At 34.0% G+C, this 23,247-nt stretch overlaps 1 protein-coding gene across 2 annotated transcripts in view; it reads right to left on the reverse strand.

Annotated features, from left to right (window-relative positions):
* Window positions 1-1,246: 1,246 nt before the first annotated feature.
* XPR1 (xenotropic and polytropic retrovirus receptor 1) overlaps window positions 1,247-23,247 on the reverse strand; it is a 138,378-nt gene continuing 116,377 nt past the window's right edge. For both annotated transcript variants that reach the window (XM_081026994.1, XM_081026995.1), the window contains exons 12-15: window positions 16,680-16,846; window positions 13,472-13,611; window positions 8,265-8,486; window positions 1,247-5,506 (exon numbers count right to left, since the gene is read on the reverse strand). In XM_081026994.1, the coding sequence (XP_080883120.1) occupies window positions 5,446-5,506; window positions 8,265-8,486; window positions 13,472-13,611; window positions 16,680-16,846 (590 nt within the window). In that variant the 3' untranslated portion in view covers window positions 1,247-5,445. The remainder of the gene's footprint in view (window positions 5,507-8,264; window positions 8,487-13,471; window positions 13,612-16,679; window positions 16,847-23,247) is intronic.

Below are 23,247 nucleotides of genomic sequence, written 5' to 3' on the forward strand. Positions count from 1 at the left end.
CAACACAATGTGGTAGGGGGTGAAGGAACTGAGGGAGAAGGTTTGAAAAACAGATACATTTTACACCCTATTCCCCTCCTACATATTCTTCATTGATACAAGCTTCTGTGCTACTCTGGAAAATAGCAAGAAATTAATCTTCACAATGTGACAGAGCTTAAAGAGTTCTGCTCTTTTTGCAGACATGAGTGGCTCACAGCTTTACTTTACAGTTCAAAAGAATAACAATGTCATGATGGATTCCTCTTTTGGGATTCCCCGCAATCTTTCAGCCTATTCCCACCATGCTGGTGTTGCAAATAGGACAATCAGGAAATGTGAGTAGGAACTTCAGAAACTACGATAAAGGGATAGTGAGAAGGAATCCTTGCTCTTAGAAGTCCACATCTTTCTGGTAGAAAGTCTTCCCTCTGACTGATGGTGGTACAGAGGAAAGAGCATAAAAAGAACTAAGGTAAGGTGGAGGTTTATTCAAGCAACTAATTTGAAGGTATATGAGACTGTGTAAATAGCAGATACACCGACTCCAAGGCAAACAACTGGTTATTTGATTGTCCTCCTTAGGGTGCTGGCACCATAGAAAAACTGAAGGTGGCTGTGATTTAATAAAATAAACCAAAGGTCTGCTATAAGGAAACATACCTTAGATGAAAATTAGTATAATGATTCTCTGCACGTCAGGGGAAACTCTCATCTTGGCCCTCTCAGTTCTTCTTCCACCGTAAGTAAGCAAACACATTCTGGAAGGTTGTTTTTAAGGGGCAACTCAATATCAGAATTCTGCCAATTCATACAAGAAAGGCATTATGAGCCATAGCAATCAGCAGATTCCTCTCCATTCCCAGGCAAACTTCTCATATCACTTAAATTAACCTCTTCCAAATCTAATTAGATGCTTTTACTTCTTCACGTTTGGTATGTGAAGTGTGGTTTAATGCTGGTTAAATTATTGGATTGCAGCACGGATCAGCACAAGTTTCTTATGCTCCAATATAACCAAGTATCCCACATTGCCACTATGCGCTGACATTGTATAGATTGAAATTCAACGCAGAAAAATTAGTTTTTAAATTTACTATCAAGACTGATACCTCAAATGCAGAAAGGTATATTTAATTTATAAAATCTGACTTTAACTCTCCTTGTTTCAGCTAATCATCACAAGACATAAAATTTAGATGCATCATGAAAAGGAAATGAACTAAGCTAATAAATTTGATTTTTTTTTTTTTTTTTTTTTTTTTTTACCTAATTTTTTCCAAAGTTCTACCAGAACTTTTATTGCCTTAACCTAGTGTCTACAGATCTTACCTGTAGTGACACTGGCTTTTTTTTATTAGATTTGACAAAAGTATGGTGATTTTGTGGTTGAGAAAGCCATAGATTCAACTTGATTGTTTCCAAATCTGAGAAGCTATCTTAATTTTAAAAATTTTAATGTTACATAGTAAGAAGTATTTATTTTTTGAGAAAGGCAAATTTTGTGCAAACTATTCAAGAAAACAATAATAATCTGAAATAGGTTTACCAAAAAATGTTCTATCACTTCAGAGAATTCTGTTTTTGAATAAAATACCATGGATAGCATTATTTTCTAAAGTATTTTCCTTAGACTACGAAATTTTTCTAGTCATTATTTAGAAATTGCATTTGGGCATAAAGAACTATTTCCTGAATAATGAAAAGTAATGGAGAAAAATGACAAAAAAGGCAGCAACATAACCACTGAGAGACAGCAAGCCATCACCTCTATGCTACGGAGCTCTCAGACTTTCCTAATGGCCCTGTTTCTGCTGCTAAGGTCCAGCATCCTCTTGGTCTTCTCTGCTATCGCCACAATTATTTTAATTCTTTTCAGCTAAATGTCTTGTTAATCTGATGCCTGTACAGCTCAGTAATATATTACTTTCTTCTATTGTTAATTTGCATTAGTTTACCTGTTAAGAAAGGATGAACTGCTTTCTCTAGTGCTAGTGATCATGAAAGTACTTCGGTCAAACCATGGTGGATTTTATGTCTAGTAAAATCTCAGTTAAATTCTCAGAACCCTCACGTTGAGAATATTGGGAAGTCATGGGTCCTAGGGGCTGGCCCCCATTTTCCTTCTTTAAGGGTCCACATAGATTACTGCTGAAGTGACTGGCATTCTCCTCTCACATCATTGCTTCTGAATCTGAAGTTAAGCAGCTTTCCTAAGGAGAAAAATGGTAGCTGCTGGAAAAGAAAGTTGTAATGGGTTTTTAACTTCTTTCTAATCTTAAAAATGACCATTATAACCTAATTAATCATGACTTAATTTTTAATTATTTTGTTGTCTTTCTGTTTGCCATAAAATGATCAATTATCCAATTTTAATGGTAGGGGCAGTCTTAAATATAGGCACATATTTGTGCATAGAAAATAAGCCACTTTTGTCTTCTAGTTTCTCTATACTCATCACATATTAGTGCTTTCCATACTATAAGAAAATGAAAAATGAACTTTATTCTTTTATTTATACTTCCTTTTCATTCCTTTGGGGAGTATTTTAACTGATATATTCAATTGTGTGATTCTCAAATAAAACCAGAATTTCTAAACCTAAAATGAGATGAAGTTTTACCTTTGGTTAGATTGCTGCTCCTTTCAAATGACTTTGTGATATTCATTTCCTAAGAGTTCTATTGAGAGTTTCAGTGCACAGGAGTCTCCAATAAAATTTATGTAGGACATAGCACTCGCAACGCTAGGACATATAAAATTTAGGAGAGAAAAACGCTCATTGCCTTTTTGGAGGAAACAATTTAAGTGTACATATTCTGTCTCCCTAACTGTTTCCTCTTGATGAGGAAAAGCCCTCTTTTCTCTTTACAACTTTAGGAGGAACATAAAGTTGTGTGTGTATTTAAATACATATTTAAGCATCTGTCATAGGTTCCATAAGCCAATCATCCTAATAGACTATGCTAATAGGACAAACACGTTAGGAAAGGAATACATTCTAACATTGTATTATCTATGAAACAATAATACTGATTAGGGCCTAGAATCATAACAGTTGAAGAAAGACCAAATTGGCCATAGGACACACAGAAGTAAAAATACTGGGGAGTTCAAATATCAGAAGTCAACTGTAAGATTTTATGTGTGTCATTATATAGGTTTACTAATAGAAAATGAAATTGATAATTCAAATTGTTCTGGATACACATTAGTATCACCAATTTTATTTGTATAAGAAATGACTGGTCCACTGGACTTCTCCACATAACTCAATAATAATTACTGCTATTTCTTGACCAGTGATATTTCTCCCATAGTTTTAAAGTACAAAAACAATAATTAGAAAAAACAATCCCAAGCACAAATAATGCAACCTTTAATCTATTAAGGAGCACTAAATTGTTACCACTGATTATTATGATTCAATTCACTTAAACTAAAAAAAAACTAGCAAATAAACCAGTAATTAAGCTTTTCCTCTTCAATTTTGGAACAAGGAACATGCTTGGCAAAACACAAAAAAGCAATAAAAGCCACTAAGTTGTACAATGAAAAAAAGAATCTTGATTCACAAATGGAACAAATTTTGGAAGTGTGTCAGAATAAAGATGGAAGAAACTCCTATAAAAAGAAACTACTTGCCAATTAATTGATAGAATTTTGGTAATAAGAGTAACTTTAATCTACTAAAATTATGATGAATGAGTAAAGTATTTGTAATGCATGGGAGAAGAGCTGATGATAAAAGGAGCAACAATCATGTGTTTAAGACTAAGTAAGTAATAACATCTGTCCTTCCACTTAATTTGTTCTTTTGTCTAAAATTAAGCTGAAAATGACAGGAGTAATTTAATTTCACAAACCCACTGAGGTTGACTTTGGAACCTTCATCTGGATGTAGAGGGACAAGAGTATTAAAACATATTTTACTTTTTCTTGTATTTATATTAATTTTGTTAGATAATGATATGCTAAATTTAATGTCAACCACATTCAAGGAAGTAAAACCCTTTACAGTTTTTGGGCTTATCTGGATGAGTTATGAACATAGGAAAGAAATTAAACAAAATAGTGAAAATGGGCATTGTGTACAGACCATGATAGTCTGAAATGTCTAAAAAACATACTTTTTGTGTATGACCAAGCTTAGTCCCCAAACATTTTAAAAGCAGGTTTCCTATCACAGGAGGGCATGGCATCCAATGTTCATTCTTTAAAACTGCTGGGAGAAATGGTAGCCAAGCTCTGTTTCATTTGTGTAACGTGAAAGAGGAAGGATAATTTGTTCTATGCTCTCAAAAATACGGTTTCCCCAAGACAGACTTAATTTGATCAAATTCTGGCTAATGTTAAGTGAGCCCAGAAGAAAAGCTATCCAATGAGGGTACAGAGAATCTCTCAAGTAGCCTTGTCTTCTAATTTAGAGTTAGTAAAGGTTATACTATTCAATTATCCTACATGCTGAAGCTTAATAAGGCATAACTTTAGTTGTTATGGTTGGAATATGAGTAAATGTATTCCATGCCTGTCCCTTAAAAAAAAAAAAGGTATCACGCCTCTTAAATAAATTTAAACCATGAAAGTATATGGATGGTTTGTTATGAGACATGCTCAGAATTCTAAAGCAGCAGCAACTTAAAAAATTAGTAATGAAACTTTGGCTTAAAATTAAAAAGAAAAGTCAAACTGGTACAAGTTGTCTCATGAAAGAGGTATTGTGGACTAAATTCTCAGAAACGCTGTCCAACATTAGTTTCCCCTGTCTTCTTTCACTGTATCACCTCATTGCACAGGAGTTATATCATTCTTTTATGGTTAAGTTTCATAAATAATGAGAAAATGATATGTAACAAATACATCATATTTCCCGCCCACCCAGCAACCCTCCCCCAAATAAGAAAAGTTACATCAAATTAAAAAGTAGCTTCGTGAATGAAGGTACTGCTCTAAGTTGCACTTTCCCTGCAAGTGCAGCCAGTGCTTTTGCGCTGGGTATGATGAAGGAAAGGAAAAAATTCTCCACACAGACCGACAAAAAATTTAAAAACCAGTATCCGGTTTCAACCAGTCAAAATCAGGCCAAGTGGAGGAAGCCACAGTATCTCAGTACCATCCCATCAGAGGGTCCTTGCAATGCCTGTTCGTCATCCTGATAGGTATCTGTGTCCTTGTGATTGTAAACAACCCATAAGATACTATGTTTTTGTTCCTTAAAATGTCCTCTGATTGGCAAAATGAAGTAAATATTTGTTTTAAAAGTAGAAAATCAAAATTAAACCAGAATAAAAGAAAAGAAACACAGTGAGCTTGTTTGGAGTCCATAGGATCCGATCTGGAAGAGCTCGGAAAATGTGTTATGTGTCTTCTCTTGTTTTCGGCTGGAAAGATACTAGAGGTTGCGCTGGTCGAGGAAAGAATTGTAGAGTACGAAAACCAAGGATGTCAGTCTAGACTTCAGAGGATTCAAGTGTTGGCTTCATCATCTGTATCTTCTATCAATACCTTAGTGTCACGAGTCTTGGATCTAGTGGTAATAAGGAGGAAAAGAGCACTTTGTCCATTACTAAAATACAAACACATCCGCAGTATCAGGTCCATTTCCAATCTTACCGCAATTAAAAATACACCCTAAACAGGCACTATATACTGCACCAGAGGACTCCTCCTGGAGTTTCATATTAAATTTCAGGTGTTACTGGAAAAACACTACAAAACTAGACTGTAACCAGAGGAAGGTAACAAGAACAATGGCAGGCCATGTACAACAGACAGAGGAGTATTCTGGAATTAGGAGATATGAGTTCGAGTACTGACTCTGATTTTATGATGTATCTCTTTAACCTCTTTGAGTGCCAATTTTCATCTCTGTAAAGCAGGAATGATAATCCAATAATAAAACATAGTTCACATAATACTACTTTCCCCTCATGGAGAAAATGTGGACATCAAATGAGAAAATGAATGGAAAAAGCATCAGTAAAGCATTAAACAAACATAAGGAATTATGATGAGGATTGTAGAAATAATGCCATTTGAGGTACACATTGAAAACCAAGGACAGTTAACTTGCAGAAGATAGGACCTAAGGAGAGACAGTTGTCTTCAAACACTTGACAAAGTATGATGTAGAAGAGGGAGGAGACTATTAGAGAGCCCAACTAGGATCAACGGGTTGAAGTTATAATGAAACATATTTCAGCCCCATATAAGCAATCTACCATGATAACTATCCAACAACAATTATAAACTTATGTAGTTATAAACTTCAGTATCACTGATGATTGTCAATCAGCATAGATGACCATCTTTTCAGGATGCTGTAGAAGAGACTGCTTTACTGGATGAAAAATGGGACTAGATAATGTTAAAATATTCTGCAATTCATGAGACCCAGGAGATGAAAGTGGTACTTGCCGAAGTAGGTATTATTCCTACTTGACAGAAGTGGAAACTGACAAAAAACGTTAAGGATGTGTTCAAGGTTGCATGAGTCAAAAAGTGAGTCCTAAAATTCAGACCTTATTTCAGATTCTCTGCTCTTTCCTTGCACAGAACCTGCTCCACTGTTCTAAACATCTTCCTCTGGTTGCAATCTAGTATCCCAGTGTTTTTCCACTGAACACCTAAAATTGAACATAATCTGTTGCCAAAGAACTTCCTTGTTTCTGAAACAGAAATTGTGTATGTTTAGATTGCCCTCTGCTGGTAACTAACAAGCTTTAGATGTCCAAATTTAGGAGCTCAATGAGAACCACCTACAGTACTGTCTTCCAGGCCTTTGTGGTACTTACCTTGCTGACAACACCAGTCCCAGCACCCTTTCTTTCTGCTTCTTCAGAACTCTGCTTCCTTGCTCTAATGTATCATGCTTTGTTTTAAAGCTCTTCCTACTGACCTCCCTGACCGTCCCTTTTCTGATGCCCCTTTTATTCTCTTGCCGGTGTTTATTCCCTACAACTTAGTTCCTTGTTCTCTTCTCTTTTCCACATTCTTCTCTTCAGAGAACCTCCAAATTCTACCTAAAATGTGGGCAATTTCTACTCTGCTCTCCTATATCTATAGGTTTATATACTATTACCATTTCCTATTTTTTACTTCCTTTAAAATGTCTCCTTACATTCTTTTTAGTCCTATTACAAGCATCCTAATCCAAGTCCTCAATGTCCCATACTTAAAAATACTGCAAAAAAAAACCCCAAAACACTGCAGTGCCATTAAAATTTAGGAAAATACTTTCGTGTTATTCTTCTATGCAAAAACTCTGTGACTCCTCCTGCCTACAAGATCAAGTTTGCACTTCTCAGCCTTTTACAATCATACTTCATCTATTCAGCTAAATTATCTTACTATAGTTCTAATCACATGGTTTTCCTTGCTGCCCCTCCCTTCCACCCTATGTCTTTACTGTGCCTCTATCCTATTCAAACACTCCCTTATCCTTAAGAAAACTGTCCATGTTTGACTTTAAGTCTCCTCCTTCATTCCAATCCACTGTGATATCTACTATCTCTAAATTTCAAATGCAGCCACAATATCCTACATTTATTGTTATTTTTAGGAACACACAAAGTCAATGATTGATAAAAAATACTATTGTAGGTATTTAGTAAGAAAATAAAAATAGCTTACACTTATTGAGCTCTTTCTGTGAGGAAAGTGGTCTAAATCCCATGTAACAACATATTCAATCCATTTAACCACCCTGAGCAGGGACCATATTAATCCCAATTTACAGGTGAGGGGTCATGTAGAGCAATTAAGTAATTTGGCCAAGGTTACATAGATGGCAAGCGACAGAGCCAGGATTCCTACGGTTTATAACTTGAAAATTATTTGTACACAAAACATACTGAAGAATCAAATAAATGATTCTCCAATAATTGTCCCCCCATGTACTTTTTTTTTAATTTATTGGGGTGACAATCGTTAATGAAATTACATAATTTCAGGTGTACAATTCTGTATTACATCATCTATAAATCCCATTGTGTGTTCACCACCCAGAGTCAGTTCTCCTTCCATCACCATATATTTGATCCCCCTTACCCTCATCTCCCTCCCCACCCATGTACTTTTAACAGCAAATTAGTGGGCATTAATGTATTAATGCCATTTTTTACTCTACTTGCTCATTAAGACATTCTATAGTTTGGATCATAAGAAATTACTGTTACTGCAGTTTTTTTGGTAGATGAAAACTGGTTGAATGCCAATAATTTCATTTGGTTCAACCTGATAGCTTCTTAGCTTAAATGTCTCCCAGAAGTGGACGCCATACATACTGAGAAGCGAGGCGAGGCCGGCGCAGGGATACGCTCTGGCTGTACTTCCAAGGACGGTTCTTCTGGCGGTTTCGTACCCCATCATCCTGGTCCATCATCTGCTCTAGGAGTGTCTGATCATCTGCGTTCAGAGGCGCCACAGAGATGTCCCGCACAGCACGGAATTCACCACAGTTATTCAGATGTTCATTCTCCAGGCGGAAGAAGTTCCACACAAATCGCCTTAGCAAAACGGAGTGGAGTAGGCAAATTACTTATAAAATGTTAACTTACTACTATAACCTGTAAACCTTCCAGTATGTCAAGTTTCCACGCATAGAAACAAAAACAAGAAATTAAGGGCTAGAATATTAAAATAAAATAGGTCAAGATGGCATGGTATGTGTGGGGGCATGAGAACGAAGTGGCCAAAGGGAAGGGAACTTGTGGAAGGCAGTTTCAGAGTACTCACTCTTTCATTTTAGTAAACACATATTTATGGAGTGTCTACAGTATGACAGGAAAAGGCACTGAGAGGCAGATAAAGCCTCTGCCCTTATGAGGAGTGATTTCTAGTGGCAGAGACAGATAATAAATAGCTAAGGATAAGTGCACTAAAAAAAAATAAATAAAGCAGGGCAAAGGGACAGTGTATGCTTCTCTGAAGAGCTGGCAACTAGCAGAAGCATGAATGATGCAAGGAAGCAAGTCATGTAAAATCCTAAAGAAAAGTATCCTAGGCAAAGGAAATAGCAAGTATAAAGGCCTCAAGTTGGAAAGGCCTTTGGTGTGGCCTTTGAAACAACAGCAAGGCCAGTGGGGCTGGAGTGGAATAGGGAGGTTAAACTGGCAGGAGATACAGATGGTGACATAGAAAAGGGCCTGATCCACACAGGGCCTTCTATGCCATAGTAGAGTTTAGATTTCAAGTATGATGGAAAACAAGGAGAGTTCTGAGTAGGGGAATGATGTGCTTTCCTTTTAAAAAGATCATTCTATCTGCTACACTGTGAATAGCTCAGGGGGAGACAAGAATAGACGGAAGCAGACCAATTAGAAGCTGCTGCAGCAGTTCGGGAAAAAGATGATGGAGACTTAGACTAAGATGGTGATAACAGAGGTGATGAGAAGCAGACAGACTAGGGATTTATGAAGATGGAGCTGACAAGACTTACTGGGATGTGAGTGGTCTCAGTTTTTGGTCTCAGTGAATGATGACACCAGTTACTAGAGATCTGGGTTGTTCCTATTAGGCTAGAGCCATTAGATAGCCAAGGGGAAAATTCAGTAACTAGATGGACATGAGTTTGCAGTTCAAGGGAAAGTCTCGGGCTTGAGACAGTAAAAAGAGTATTTCCAAGTCATGGACTTAGAAATAACATAAGTAGAGGAGAGATGAGGGCAGCGGATTATACCCTAAAGCACTCTAACATTTACAATTTGGAAAGAGGAAGAAGAACCAGTAAAATTGAGAAGAAATAACTAGTGAGACAGAAGAATGTATTTTCTGAGAAATCAAGTGAAGAAAGTGCTTTGCTAAGTAAGGTAAAATAAGTACAGAGATGGATTTAACAAAATAGAGAGGCTGTATGATCTAAGAGTATAGATTCTGGGAGGCTGTCTAAATGTGAATCATGGCTCCATAACTTACTAGATATAATGATCCCGGATGAGTTACTTAACCTTTGTCATCTGTAAGATGGGACAGTAACAGTACCTATCTCAGAAGACTGTTGTGAGGATTCAGTTGACACATGTAAAGGGCTTAAAACAGTGCCAGGTACATTCTAAGCAATACGTGTTTACTGTTATTATAGATTATTAACAAAAATGATTTAGTTTGTGTATTGGAAAAAAGATGAGTTGAATTAAAGGAAGAATGGGGGAGGAGTAAGAGGGTGGAGACAGCAAATACAGACATCTCTTAGAAGAGTTCTGCGGTGAAGGAGAGAGAAAAACTGGCAACAGTTGGAGGAAGAAAGTACATTCAAAGGAGTTTTTTTGTTTTTGTTTAAAATAGTGATACAACACCTGATTGTATTATTAAGCAAACACATTTTTTAAAATACAATAACCAAGAATAAATGTATAATTAAGCAATTTTTTTTTAACTAGAAAAAATTTTAATTTATGAAGCAGCATACGTGAAAGAGAAAGAAGTGTGTGGAGGAGATCTCGGTAGTGACAAAGTTTCAGGTCCTAGACCTAAACATTTGGGAAAGTGAAGAAGGGTTGACAAATGGTTTGGAAAGAGTATTGACAGCAACAAATACACTGTTTCCAGATTCAATCTTTATCTTTCAGGTTTATCTTTATGTTTCTAGGTTCTATCTTATTAGGTCATCCTGATAAATGTGCCTATTCTGACTCAGAGTAATGCTATCCACCTGGTCTGAAATATCTTTCACCTTCATTTATGAAAGAATTTTCACTGGGTGAAGAGTTCTAGACAGTTTTAGTATTTTCTTTCAGCACACTGAAGATACCATTTTAATGACTTCTGACTTTCATTGTTGCTGCTGAGAAGTCAGCTGTCAATCTAACTGCCACTTTTTTGAAGATAATCCTTTCCTTTGGGCTGCTTTAAAAAAAAATAAGCATTAAAGTATAGCATATATAAAAGTGTGCAAATTTTAAGTGTGCAGCTCGATTATTATAAAGTGATCATAATGTGTAATTACCACTCAAAAATAAGACATGTAACATTACCATACACCAAAGCTGCCTTGATGGCGCCGTCCTACGTTATCTTTTAGAGAATCATTGATTTACCTTTCATATGTAGTTCTGCAACCCACCTGGAATTGATTTTGCATATGGTATGCCATAGGAGTTGAGATTCATTTTCCCCCCATATGGATCTAGTTGACTCAATATCATTACTAACGGACCTCATTTTCTCCACTCTTATTTAGCCACCTTTGTCATAAATCAGGTCGTGTCAATGCACGTGTGGATCTGTTTCTGGACTCCCTATCCTGTTCCCGTGACTACCTGTCTATTCTTTCACCAACCCCAGACACTGTCTTAATTACTATAGCTCTATGTCTTAATATTTGAGAGTGTAAGTCCTTTAACTTTGTTCTTTTCAGGATGGTCTTGCCAATTCTTGATCCTTTCTGTTTCCATATAAATTACAGAACTGGCTTATCAATTTTCATATACATATATATCTTTCATTAAATTCATTCCTAGGTATTGATATATTTTGATGCTATTCAAAAATGGTATGGTTTTTAAAATTTCATTTTCTAGTTGTTTGCAACTGTTTTATAGAACAACATTAATTTATATTTATGTTGACCTTGTATTTAGGGACAAAGCTACACTCATTTTAATAGCTTATTTGTACATTCTTTTGAATTTTCTGCATATGCAATCATGTCATCAGTAAATAATTATGGTTCCCCCCTTTAATTTTATTGATCAGTTACAGAATGATTTTTATATGTTAAATGATTTTTTTAAATATTAAACCTTACATTCCTAGAAAGAACCTAACTTGGTTGTGATGTATTATCCTTTATATTTATTGCTGGATTCATTAGTTAATATTCATGATTTCTGCATTTCTGTCCATGAGACAGACTGGTCTTTCTTGGAATGTCCTTGCAGGTTTAGATATCAAAGTCATGCTGGCTGCACAAAATGAACTGGGAAGTGTTCTGTTCCTTTCATTGCCTCTTTTCCCTTGAAGAGTTTTATATAAAATTGATAATATTTCCTACACCTATATTTGGAAGAATTCTCTGGGCCTGCAGTTTTCTTTGAGGGGAGAATTTTAATATGAATGTAATTTCTTTAATAGATATAAGCCTATCTGATTTCCCATTTCTTCTTTATTGTTTTTGGTAAACTGTGCTTTTTGAGGAATTTGTCCATTTCATCTATATTTTTAAATTTATTGACATAAAGTTACTCATAATATCATCTTACTCTTTTTAAAAAAATCTTTAGGATACCTGTATTTGAAATTTGTGCCTTTCCTTCTTTTGCTTGATCAGTCCTATTTAGACATTTTATCAATTAGTCTTTTTAAAGAACTTTGGCTTTGATAATTTTTCTCTATTGTATGTTTACTTTCTATTCCATTAATTTTTGTTCTTTATACTTCCTTCTTTCTACTTTCTTTTAGGTTTGATTTGCTGTTTTTTCCAATTTCTTGAGCTGTATATTTTTCTAATATGTACATCTAAGGCTATATACATTTACCTCTAAGCATGGCTTTAGCTGCATTTCATATTTTCTTTTACCACAATTTCAATCATTGTGTTCAAAATATTTTAAAATTTCTACTGCAATTTCAACTTTGACTCATGGGTTATTTAGACATGTACCATTTAATCTCTAAACATTTGGGAATTTCCAGTTATCTTTTTGTGATTTTAACCCTCTGAAATTTGTTGATACTTTCTTTATGGCCCACCATATGGTTAATTTTGGTAAATGTTCTACATGCATTTAAAAGAATGTGTATTTAATAGTTGTTGTATGTGGTGCTCTACATATGCGAGTTAGGTCAAATTGGTTGTTAACTGACTACTTATTACTGAGAAAAGTATGTTAAAATCTTCCTCCATAATTGTAAATTCATCTACTACATTTCAGTAATGTGAACTTTTGCTTTAGTAATGTGAACTTTTTGCTTTAGTAATGTGAACTTTTGCTTTTTATATATTTTTAAGCTATATTATTAGGTGCATAAAAATTTTAAATTGGCTATTACAACTGAATCTCGAGTCTCTAGGTATTTCTTAAATGCAATATTGGCTTTAGTCCTCTGCTTATCTTGGGGTACCTGCTTTCACTTAGATTTTGGACTATCTTATCAAATCACTGATTTAAAAAAACATTTTATCTGGCACTTTTTTGTTTGTTTCCAGTGAGAAAGTTGGGCTAAATAACTGAGACTGACAAATTGCAAAAACTGATTCTCTAAAGACGTGAATTTTAATTTCTAAGACTTTTTAACCTCACAATTTCTACTCATGACCCTTCCAATGGATCCCAACTCTAAAAGAGCTTATAAGTCATCGTTAGCAGTTATTTTAACTTTGTAAGAATTAATCTCTTACTCTGTAGGATTTTCCAACTCTGACGCGGATAAGATTGAGAGAAGTTGTAAACTTTAAGCTTTTCAAGTATAAGTTTTAATAAATTCTAATTCAGACATTTTTTTCTTTTTAGGTAAAAAGAACCTTTGATAAACTTTTCGGTAGTCTACTTACCGGAAAACCTCAAGGGGAGCCAAGACAGTAGCAATGATGTCCCGAGAATGAGGCAACGTAGTCGTGTAGACAACTGACATTTGAATAGTCCAAGCAAAGCGCAGTATCACATCCTCTATGATGGCACAGTAGTAATAGGCCTGAGGAATAATAAGCAAATTCAGTATACTTACCATGTTTCTCACACAATAGCACACCTATCCCAGCAACAAGACTCATATGTCTCACCAACAAACACAGGTTAAAGAGAAAAGAGTTTTATTTTATTTTATTTTATAGTTTAGAAAGATTGCACAAATTTAGTTTCTTCTTTAATGGTGCAATATTAAAAATGAAGTTTTACTGAATTTCAGTAATCATTTAACAAATATATTTCATTCTTATATTGTATACCAGTCTGTCTTCTAGGCCTCAGAAATATAAGCTAGGTGAGATCCTCAATCTGATTGAGATGACATTCTAATATGTATGTGATACACTAATGAGTCAATAGCTAATATTAGAAATAAACAGATTTATTAACTGTGCTATTTCAAGCTGCTTTACCCTGTATTTGAAGGAGGTTTTGCCTTGCTTTTTGATTGCAGTAAATGAAATAAAGCTTGGATTTCACAAACATGGTTGAATTTAAGGAATGTTCCACTTTTACATGGGAAAGGGAGTCAACTAACACTCAACTAACCAATTCTTCCAGGTACTAGTACCCATATTTAGCAGTCCAGTTTTACCTACACAAGTCTGGTTTAAATATGTTTTTAAAGGTTGTGACATCTTAGAAACTAGAACTGCTATGTATTAGGCCATAGAATTCATTTTATTTTTAAGAAGTTTTAACAAAGGACTACTCATGTTAGAAGGGTAGCAACAACAAAAAAGTGTGTGAATGTATAATATTCAATGTCACCTTCTTTTCCCATTCTGTAGACAAATAGTTTCAAAATTTGTAGCTGTTTCTCCTAGTATTTATCCTCCCTGTTCTAAAAAATGTGTATATTGCTATACCTTGATTAATCAATTTTAGATATTATCCACTATGATTATTATGATAGATTTTTATGAAGATTTTAACACATCAACATACCCCGTTCCCTCCACCATCCATGCAATATAGTGATAATGCAATTTTTGGATAAACCCACATTCAGTAAATTATTATTAGGCTTCAGTGAAGAACTGCAATTTCACATGCATTTAAGAGTCAGTCTTAAGCTGACCCACAGTTGACAGACATAGGAAGTGATGTTACCAAAAATGTGGAAGTCTTTTGGGAAGAATACACTTAACTTGAGGTCAAGAAACACAGGAAAGTTAAGTTTTAATATGGAAATAAAAATGCTTCTTGGACCTGGGTGTGTTGTTCAATATGAAGCACTGTTAATTCCTAGGGACTGATTTTAAGGTTTTTATGGATCTGTTCTTAATTTTTAAATGAAGCTCCACTGGATTTCACAAATAGTTTCTTCCCTTTTCAGGTAGAATGAATTTTATTCCAATATTTTCCTTTTTAAAATGGAAATTTTGTGGCAATCCAGCAGAACATTTTTGTCATAAGTTTGCAAATTATAAAGTAGGAAAGCATATACTTTATTTTCTAGGGCCATGAAAAAATACAAGAAGGAAACTGAGTCTATTCACTAATTTTATTACATAGAAAGCAGTAAGTTAGAACTATTTAAAAAGAGGAATGGATTAACATTTATATACAGATACAAACAGTTCATCTAAACAATCAGCCTAATAAGAAATAAATGTATTCTAGCTCTAGTAAGGCAAGAACAATATAAGGAGCAAGAAGGCACACACATTTGGTGAGCGCAAAAGGACCATTCTTACCTGAGCTCATGTCTGCTCTCTAACTTCTGCATACCGTTACTGATTTTCTTTTCAAATAAGATGTATGAAGATATGTCCACTGTCCTGGGCATAAATTCTAAGTCTGCACATTAGGATTACTGCTATAGCTTACATAAAAAAGATCACTGTCAATGGATATCCTGTTCTGCCTTCATTTGCTTATCTGAAGTTACCTTACAAATCATTCTTTGTATACACTTTCTTATCATATATACCTTCAAAACTCACACTTGGAAACAGCCTTCCTTATGCACCTAGTGAATATTATACATTCACACAATTTTTAAAGTACCATTTTGAGGTACTGGTGACATACTGACATAGTATAAAATATTAGTGACCCAATCTGTACTCCCCACCCCCTCACAGAATTTTAGAACTGGAGAAGGACCAAGAATTACAACATCTTGCCTTATAGAAGAGAATACACTGCACTCTATTTGCCTAGTTAGTGAGTGAGCTGGGATTAGAATTCGCTTATCAGGATTTCCAGTTAATTGTTTAATTTCTGTCAATATCTGAATAAAGACACTCTTGGTTTTTTGATTTTTAATTCAGCCTCTCTCATCTTTTTATTCATACATAGATAAAAATCCTAAACTAATTCCTAAGGAATTATCCATATATTTTCAGATTGAACTGGCACTTTTAACAAAAGCTGGGTGAAATAAATGAAAGCAGCTCTCTTGATGCACTCAAGCAGTCAGGCACTCCCTTTCCTTGTGCACTGCTCATTCAGGCAAATATTTATACATTCATCTCACAAACATGAAATCTACTACACGCAGGGCAGTGAGGGATATGGATACCTAAACAGATAATTGTAATGCAATGTGATAATTGCTATAATGGCAGTTTGTAGAGGGTAAAATGGGATTAGGATGAATAGCTAAATATGCTAGGAGAAATAAAGAAAGGCTTTTCTAGAGAAAAATAATATTAAAACTGACTTTTAAAAGGGAGGAATAGGAGTTTGCAAGGCAAAGGGGAGAGAGGGCATTTGGAGGGAATTGCATGTTCAAAAATAAATTAAAAATTATGGTAAGCTACTCATTCCTCTATTTTAGTCTTTATTACATTGTATTGCAATCTTTTGATATATTACATTGTATTGCAATCTCATAATATAGATCATGGCCTCTCTAAGAACCAGAATTTTGTTTTGTTTTTATTTTCTAAAGTGCCCAGTGTATAGTAAACACCTGATACATTGTCTTGCTGACCGAACTAGAATTTTTTGGAATTGTTTTTTCTATTTATATTATGTTGGGATTGGGTATATGTCATACTAGGATTTAGCTACACCTGAGTTTTGTTTTGTTTTTCTTTAAACAGACACAAACACTGTACATACTTTTTGGGGGTATACAATCTCTTCCCGGAGGAAGGTGTTTTCTCCTGCGTTCTTATCAAAGAGACCCCAGTCCATCTTCAGATCCCAGATAAGGGTATAACAGGAACTGATGATACAAAAGACAATCCACAGGTAAAAGAATACCTTGGCGTCTGAGTGCTCTCGTTCTGAAGAAAGAAAGGAAAAGGGAAAATTACTAGATTTAAGTAAAATTCTTCATTAAAAGAAACTAATTGAAGAGCAGATTCTTTATACAGCTCCATAAAAGAAGGAAGATTTTAAACAAATCTCCCTAGTAGGATCATTATCTCACAAAGGTTAAATAATAAATGTGATTCTCTTGAAGTCCAAAATAATCATCAAACATTTATCAAATACATACAATTTGTACAAATGTGCATTTAAAGTTCTGGAGGCTCTATGCTGAATATATAAAAATCCAAATAATTGTGATGGAGGCTTTTAATATTACAAAGATGTCATTTTAATTTTTGCCATCAGGTGGCAGCTTAGGGCCAAAATTGAAAAAACAAAACAAAACACCACTAACAAGGAATGTACTGCAATTGTTTCAAGAAATTCTTGGATTGTTTATTTACTTTAGAACATTTCCTTCACACACTTGAATCCTGTCAATATTTGTTGTGACAGTGATCGGCTAATTTTAATTCTAGAGAAAATACCAGAAAGCAACCAATTGATGAGGAATTGATCCTTAAGAACATATATTAAAGCAAATTTCTCAAATCAAAGCAAAGCACGATATTTTCTTCTTATAGAAGTTGTTTATTGATACAAAGACCTAATGTGACTTTATGCTGGGAACACTATAAAGCGTACTAAATCAGAAGAATAAAAATAATTTGCAAATGTAGTTATACAATTTACTCTGTTACTCTTAAGTGCATCATATATTCTCTAATGAAATTCTTCTTTGTTAAGTTCGAGAGTCATCATGACGTTATTTGTGTTCTCCCATCCAAGTACTAACCAGGCCCGACCCTCCTTAGCTTCTGAGATCAGATGAGATCATTTGTGTGCTCTAGGTGCAGGATATAGGTATATAACTACTAATATGGTCCTAAATCATCAGGACAAAAGGTACAAATCACCTAATTAAAAAAAAAAAAGTTTAAATTTTGGTTAGTTTCCCAAAGGCATAGAAAGTAAACAATGTACATGCATCATCCATAATTCTTCCTATTAAAATAAACATGTTTATTAATAATTTTTAGGTATTACAATTTTAGGAAGTATTTACACCATGGTATTAAAGTGTTAAGTACAGTATGATTCAAAGGAACCCTTTGGAAATTTATAATATAGTAAGTAAAACAACTATTCGTTATTGATAATAAGTTTAAGTTCAAAATGAATTATAAACAAAATATTAGGAGAACATCAAGGAGAATGGGAATGTTTCCAACAGTAGGAAATAAGAGGAAGTAGCATTTGAGTTATTTCTAGAAGGATAAATAAATAGTGTTGCAAAAGTCGGGCAGATGAGGCAAGGCCATTCAAAACTGAAGGAAAATAATAAAAGAGCATGAGGATGGGAAAGTGCAAAGTGTGTTTGAGAAGCTGAAAGTAATCTAAACCTAGTGTGGGTGAAATACAGAGGCTGTATGGGAATGGGTATGATTTGAAATGAGGCTAGAAAAGACATTTTGTGTCTGGCTGTGGAATGCCTTCTTGGGCCTTAGGATCAGATCTGTATTTTAGAAAAATAATTAGTTGGTAGGTTGCTTGCATTAGAATTATAGTTAGTTTGTTAAAAAACACAGATATCTCAGAGCTCCAGAGTTGTGTAAGTCAGCTTGTACCAGCTCAAGAGAACTACCTGTTAAACTTTCAAAAACTTTGTAAGCTGGTTGTTAAACACAGTCATTACTAAAAATTAAATTATATAAACTTACAATTAATTATATTAAAAAGAAAGGTAATAAAAACTCAAAATTCACCACTTCCTAATTATTTTACTAAATTTTGCTATTATTCTTTTCCGTTACGTACGTTTATCATATCAGTATGAAGGAAATACTACACGATACTATACATCCTTTCCCAATATTCAATGTTATCATCTCAGTAGCTTGAAACTGGCTATGGTGGAAGTATTTACACCATGGAAATCAGCAAACACTGCAAATCTGTGCCCTGTATCTCCACTCCCACCCGGGAGCTGGTTTGTTAAACATATACACTATCATATGACTGTTCAGCTTCTCTTGGAAAATCAGTGGTAGGGAACAGAAAAAAATATTTTTTAAATAGTCCACAAGTAATTCTACCGAGCAGTCAAGCTTTGATATAAACACATTTTCAGCTTTAAATTATTCCCACAAAAACTTCTCTTCATCAAAAGCAAATTGGGTTGAATATTTATACTACAACATTGTGCCATATGAATCATCAACATAAAGGGCCTAACAAAATATTTCTTACTATCTAGATTTAGTTGGATGTATTCTGACATACCTTTTATTTGATTTTATAGATAGATTCAAGGTCTAGCTGAATAGTATAGTTCAATTATTAGTATCATGGTTGCAATAAAAAAACCTATTACTCATCTACTATAGTTTGCATGGAATAAAGCAAATTTAGCAACTTAATAAAATTTACACTCTTCTCATATTTTCAAAACAAGACCATCACAAAGTAAAGACAAGTAACTGAGCTGTAAATTATATCTGCAACTCTCTTTTAACTGAATATTTACTATATGTCAAGTAATTTACACATATCTCATTTAGTTTAGTCAACAATAAGCCACCATTTTGTTTGCTAGAAAAGGTAATGAGAATACAGTAATAGATATTCAGCAGGAGGTAACAAAATGTGTATTTCTCAGGTAAGTACAGGTAAAATCAAATCTTATTACTGAAAGCTTATTTTCTTTCCTAATTACTAAAATCACTGAATTCAAATTATTATATAAAAGGAGATTATGGGGGGGGGGAATAAAAAATAAATTAATGAAACTAAAAGTAATATGCTAATTTTCTTTTATTTTTCTTAGATTTTAAATACAAGTCCTATCCTTTAATTCTTAAAATGGTACAGTGGGTCAAGCGCCTCCCTCCTTTCTAAGCCCATATTATTTCCATAAAATTTCTATGAAACATACACAAAGATTTACTTTAAAAAAAACAAATATTTTAACAGAATATTTTGGAATAAGTAATGTTTTATCAAACAATGATTAGCATACACCTGGTCTACATATGCTACGTTTTGGTCTCTTTTTAATTATTATCCTTATTTGATCTTTCCCACCTCCCAAATAAGAAGTGCTTCTACCCGAAATCATCTGCATTCATTGGTATTCAGGGGATGTACTGGAAAAATATTGTCACTTTAGGCAAGCAATTATATCTAATTCTCTCCTGGCTAACTCTGGTAGCCTACTTTAATGATGTGCAGAATCACAGAAAAGCAAGTCATTGCTATTCTACCCTAAGCTTCTAGTACACACCTGCCATGTTAGAAGCATAACTCATAGGGGACGTATTTATGGTAATGACATCTAGTGAATCTAAAACAAATAAAAATAAGGTTAGACTTTTATACCTATACCCATCATAGGAAGGATAAAGCAAAATATGTAATACATCAGGAAAAGTGCTTAAGAAAGAAACCAGAAAAATTACACATGAAAATCATCCTGACCCATATTTGAGGGACGATATTTTAAAAAGGAAAAACGTGGCACTGTGTGAAGGTAAAGTAAATAGTCTTATTTTTAGCCAAAACCTTTCTACTCTGATAATAGTTTACCAGTTTTTAATTTGAAATTAGATAAGAAAATAAAATAGGCTAGACATTGCAGTAAAAGCCCAAACCTATATAGGTAACCTGAGTTATAAATGATTTTGGCATCTAGCAAATCCTAGTTCTACTGCTATCACGTAAAAAATCAAACTACTGAATTATGAGATTAATATGGTTCTCTGAAAATTAATGGATCTAGATACTTTCCTTATCTTTAGTGCCTATCAGTTATTACGTAAGGTCACATGTATTAGCACTTCTCCGGTGATTATCATATTTATCCTCAGGGCAGGTAAGACAGACATTATTATTATTCCCATTTTATAGTTAAGGAAGCTGAAGGTCAGAGAGACAGTCAATAAGTGGAGGATAACTGGATTTGAACTTAGAAGATCTGGGTTTGAATCCAGACTTGGTCTCTGCAACTCTGTGATTATAGGAAATTCATAATCTTAAAATGATTGAGACAAAAATGGAAGTCATTAGGTCTAAGGATAAATGAGGAACTTAGAAACAGGAATTTTTATACAAGGAACATTTTTGTACTAGATAGCATTGTTTCTCTAAGCCCATCCCATCTTAACTCTAAAATGAAAAAACAGTTCCACGAAACTATGACGTAATAAAATTAGAAATATTTCTAAGGCATAAAAGTAGAATTTAAAACTATACACATATTATTTCATACTGCATATAAAATAATGTTTGTAGAAAAAGACAGAAGTACTATCCCTATTGAGAGAAGTAAGATTATTAAAGGGATTTACTTTTAATTTTACATATTTCTGTATTACTTGAATTTTATTTTTACAAGGTGGCGATATTTTATAAATGATTTAAATAAGCCTTTAATATTGCTATATTGTTTTTGTAATAAAAAAGAAAAATAGTACACAGAAATTCATTTATTCATTCAACAAATGTTTACTGAATGTCCATGATAAACCGCATTATTTATTACATAGTTACAATGCTTAAATTTTAACTTGAAAGAAAAATTTGTTTACTTCTATATTAAACATACATATGCAGAATGTCCACTGGCTAACCAGGTATATTTTAGAGAATGGGGATTTACTGAAGTACTATTACAGACTAAGAGTAAAAGAGGAGAGATAATAAAATAAAAATATAATGTGTAAGTACAATGGTATAACTGCAAAGAAGAAGAAACAATAAACTACTTTTTCAGGAGAGGGAACAGCCAGGAAAATCTTCCTGGAGAAGGTGCTTCTTGAGCCCAGCTTTGAAAGTTAACAATCTTTAGTTAAACAGGTTTATGAGGCTGAGAGAGCCTTATAAGAGTAGAAACCATTCACTCATTCATTTAATAAATGAGCACCTACTATATACCAGATATTATTCTAGGTATCAGGCACACAGTAGTGAATCTTACTCACTAATGGGGAAATTTCCTGACCCAATGAAGTTTTCTACTTGGCTGGTGTAGACAATTATCAGATATGCAAATAAACAGGATGATTTTGGACAGTGAAAAGTACCATGAAGAAAACAGAACACGGTGACATGATTGAGACTGGCAGAATTCCTTTAGATAATGGTCACACAGAGATGGTCTCTAAGTTGACATCTGAGTAATGTAAAGCTGGAGGAAGAGCTATATATATATATTACATTTTCTAGGAACCATATTTTAAATATTAAAAAAACATGTAAAATTAATTTTAATATATTTTATTTAATGTAATATATCTAAAATACTATTTTAATATATATTCAATATAAAATTATTAATGAGATCTTGACACTTTTTTTCACACTAAAGTATTCAAAATCCAGTTTGTACTTCACACTTCCAGCACACCTCCATATAGACGAGGCCCATTTCAAGGGCTCCCTAACTACATTACTGAATAATGCAATCCTAGATACTATAGGGGAGAATGAGTTTGAGGAGTGAAGACTAGAAGTAGTGTACTAATAAGAAGGCTGTTTTAGTAGCCAGTGAGATATAATGAGGACTAGAATTGAATGGAAGTATAAGGTATAAAGAGATCAGGCAAAATCTGGGAGATGTTTAGGAACTAAAATTGGCAGTAATTGAATTGTGTATGTGCTGCCGAAGCGAGCACGGCAGGAATTGAATTGTGAAGGTGAGATAAAGGGTAGAGTCAAGGATGACTCCTAGTTTTTACCTGGGTGACTGGGTGGGGCAGTGTCATGAAATGAAACAGAAAATATGGAGCCTGAAAAAAGCATAGGGGGTAAAATGAGTTTAGATTTAAACATGTTGACTTTGAGGTACCTATGAGACATCAAGGTAGAAAATGACGAAGAAAAAAAACAAGTTTGAGATACAGATTTGGGAGGCATATATGTGTAGACAGTGGTTGAAACCATTTTGAGACAATCAAAATAATATAAGCTTCTTCAGATCAATATCCCTCATGAATACAGATACAAAAATCCTTAACAAAATATTAGCAAATAGAATTCAGCAATATATAAAAAGAATTATACACCAAACCAAGTGGGGTTAATTTCAGAGATGCAAGGCTAGGTCAATGCTCAAAAATCAATAATGTAATTAATTCACCATATTAGTGGGCTAAAGCTTAGGAAAGAAGTCACAGGATCATATCAAAAGATTTAGAAAAAGCATTTTAAAAAATTCAACATCCATTCATGATACAAAAAACTATCTCAGAAAAATAGGACTAGAGGAGAACTTCCTTAACTTGATAAAGCTTCCTCAACAAAAAGCCTACAGCATTAGCTGAAGAAGTTTTATTTGTTATACTTAATGAGGGAAAACTGAATGCTTTCCCCCTAA

The sequence above is a fragment of the Rhinolophus hipposideros genome (assembly GCF_964194185.1).
Source record: "Rhinolophus hipposideros genome assembly, chromosome: 19".
NCBI lineage: Eukaryota > Metazoa > Chordata > Mammalia > Chiroptera > Rhinolophidae > Rhinolophus > Rhinolophus hipposideros.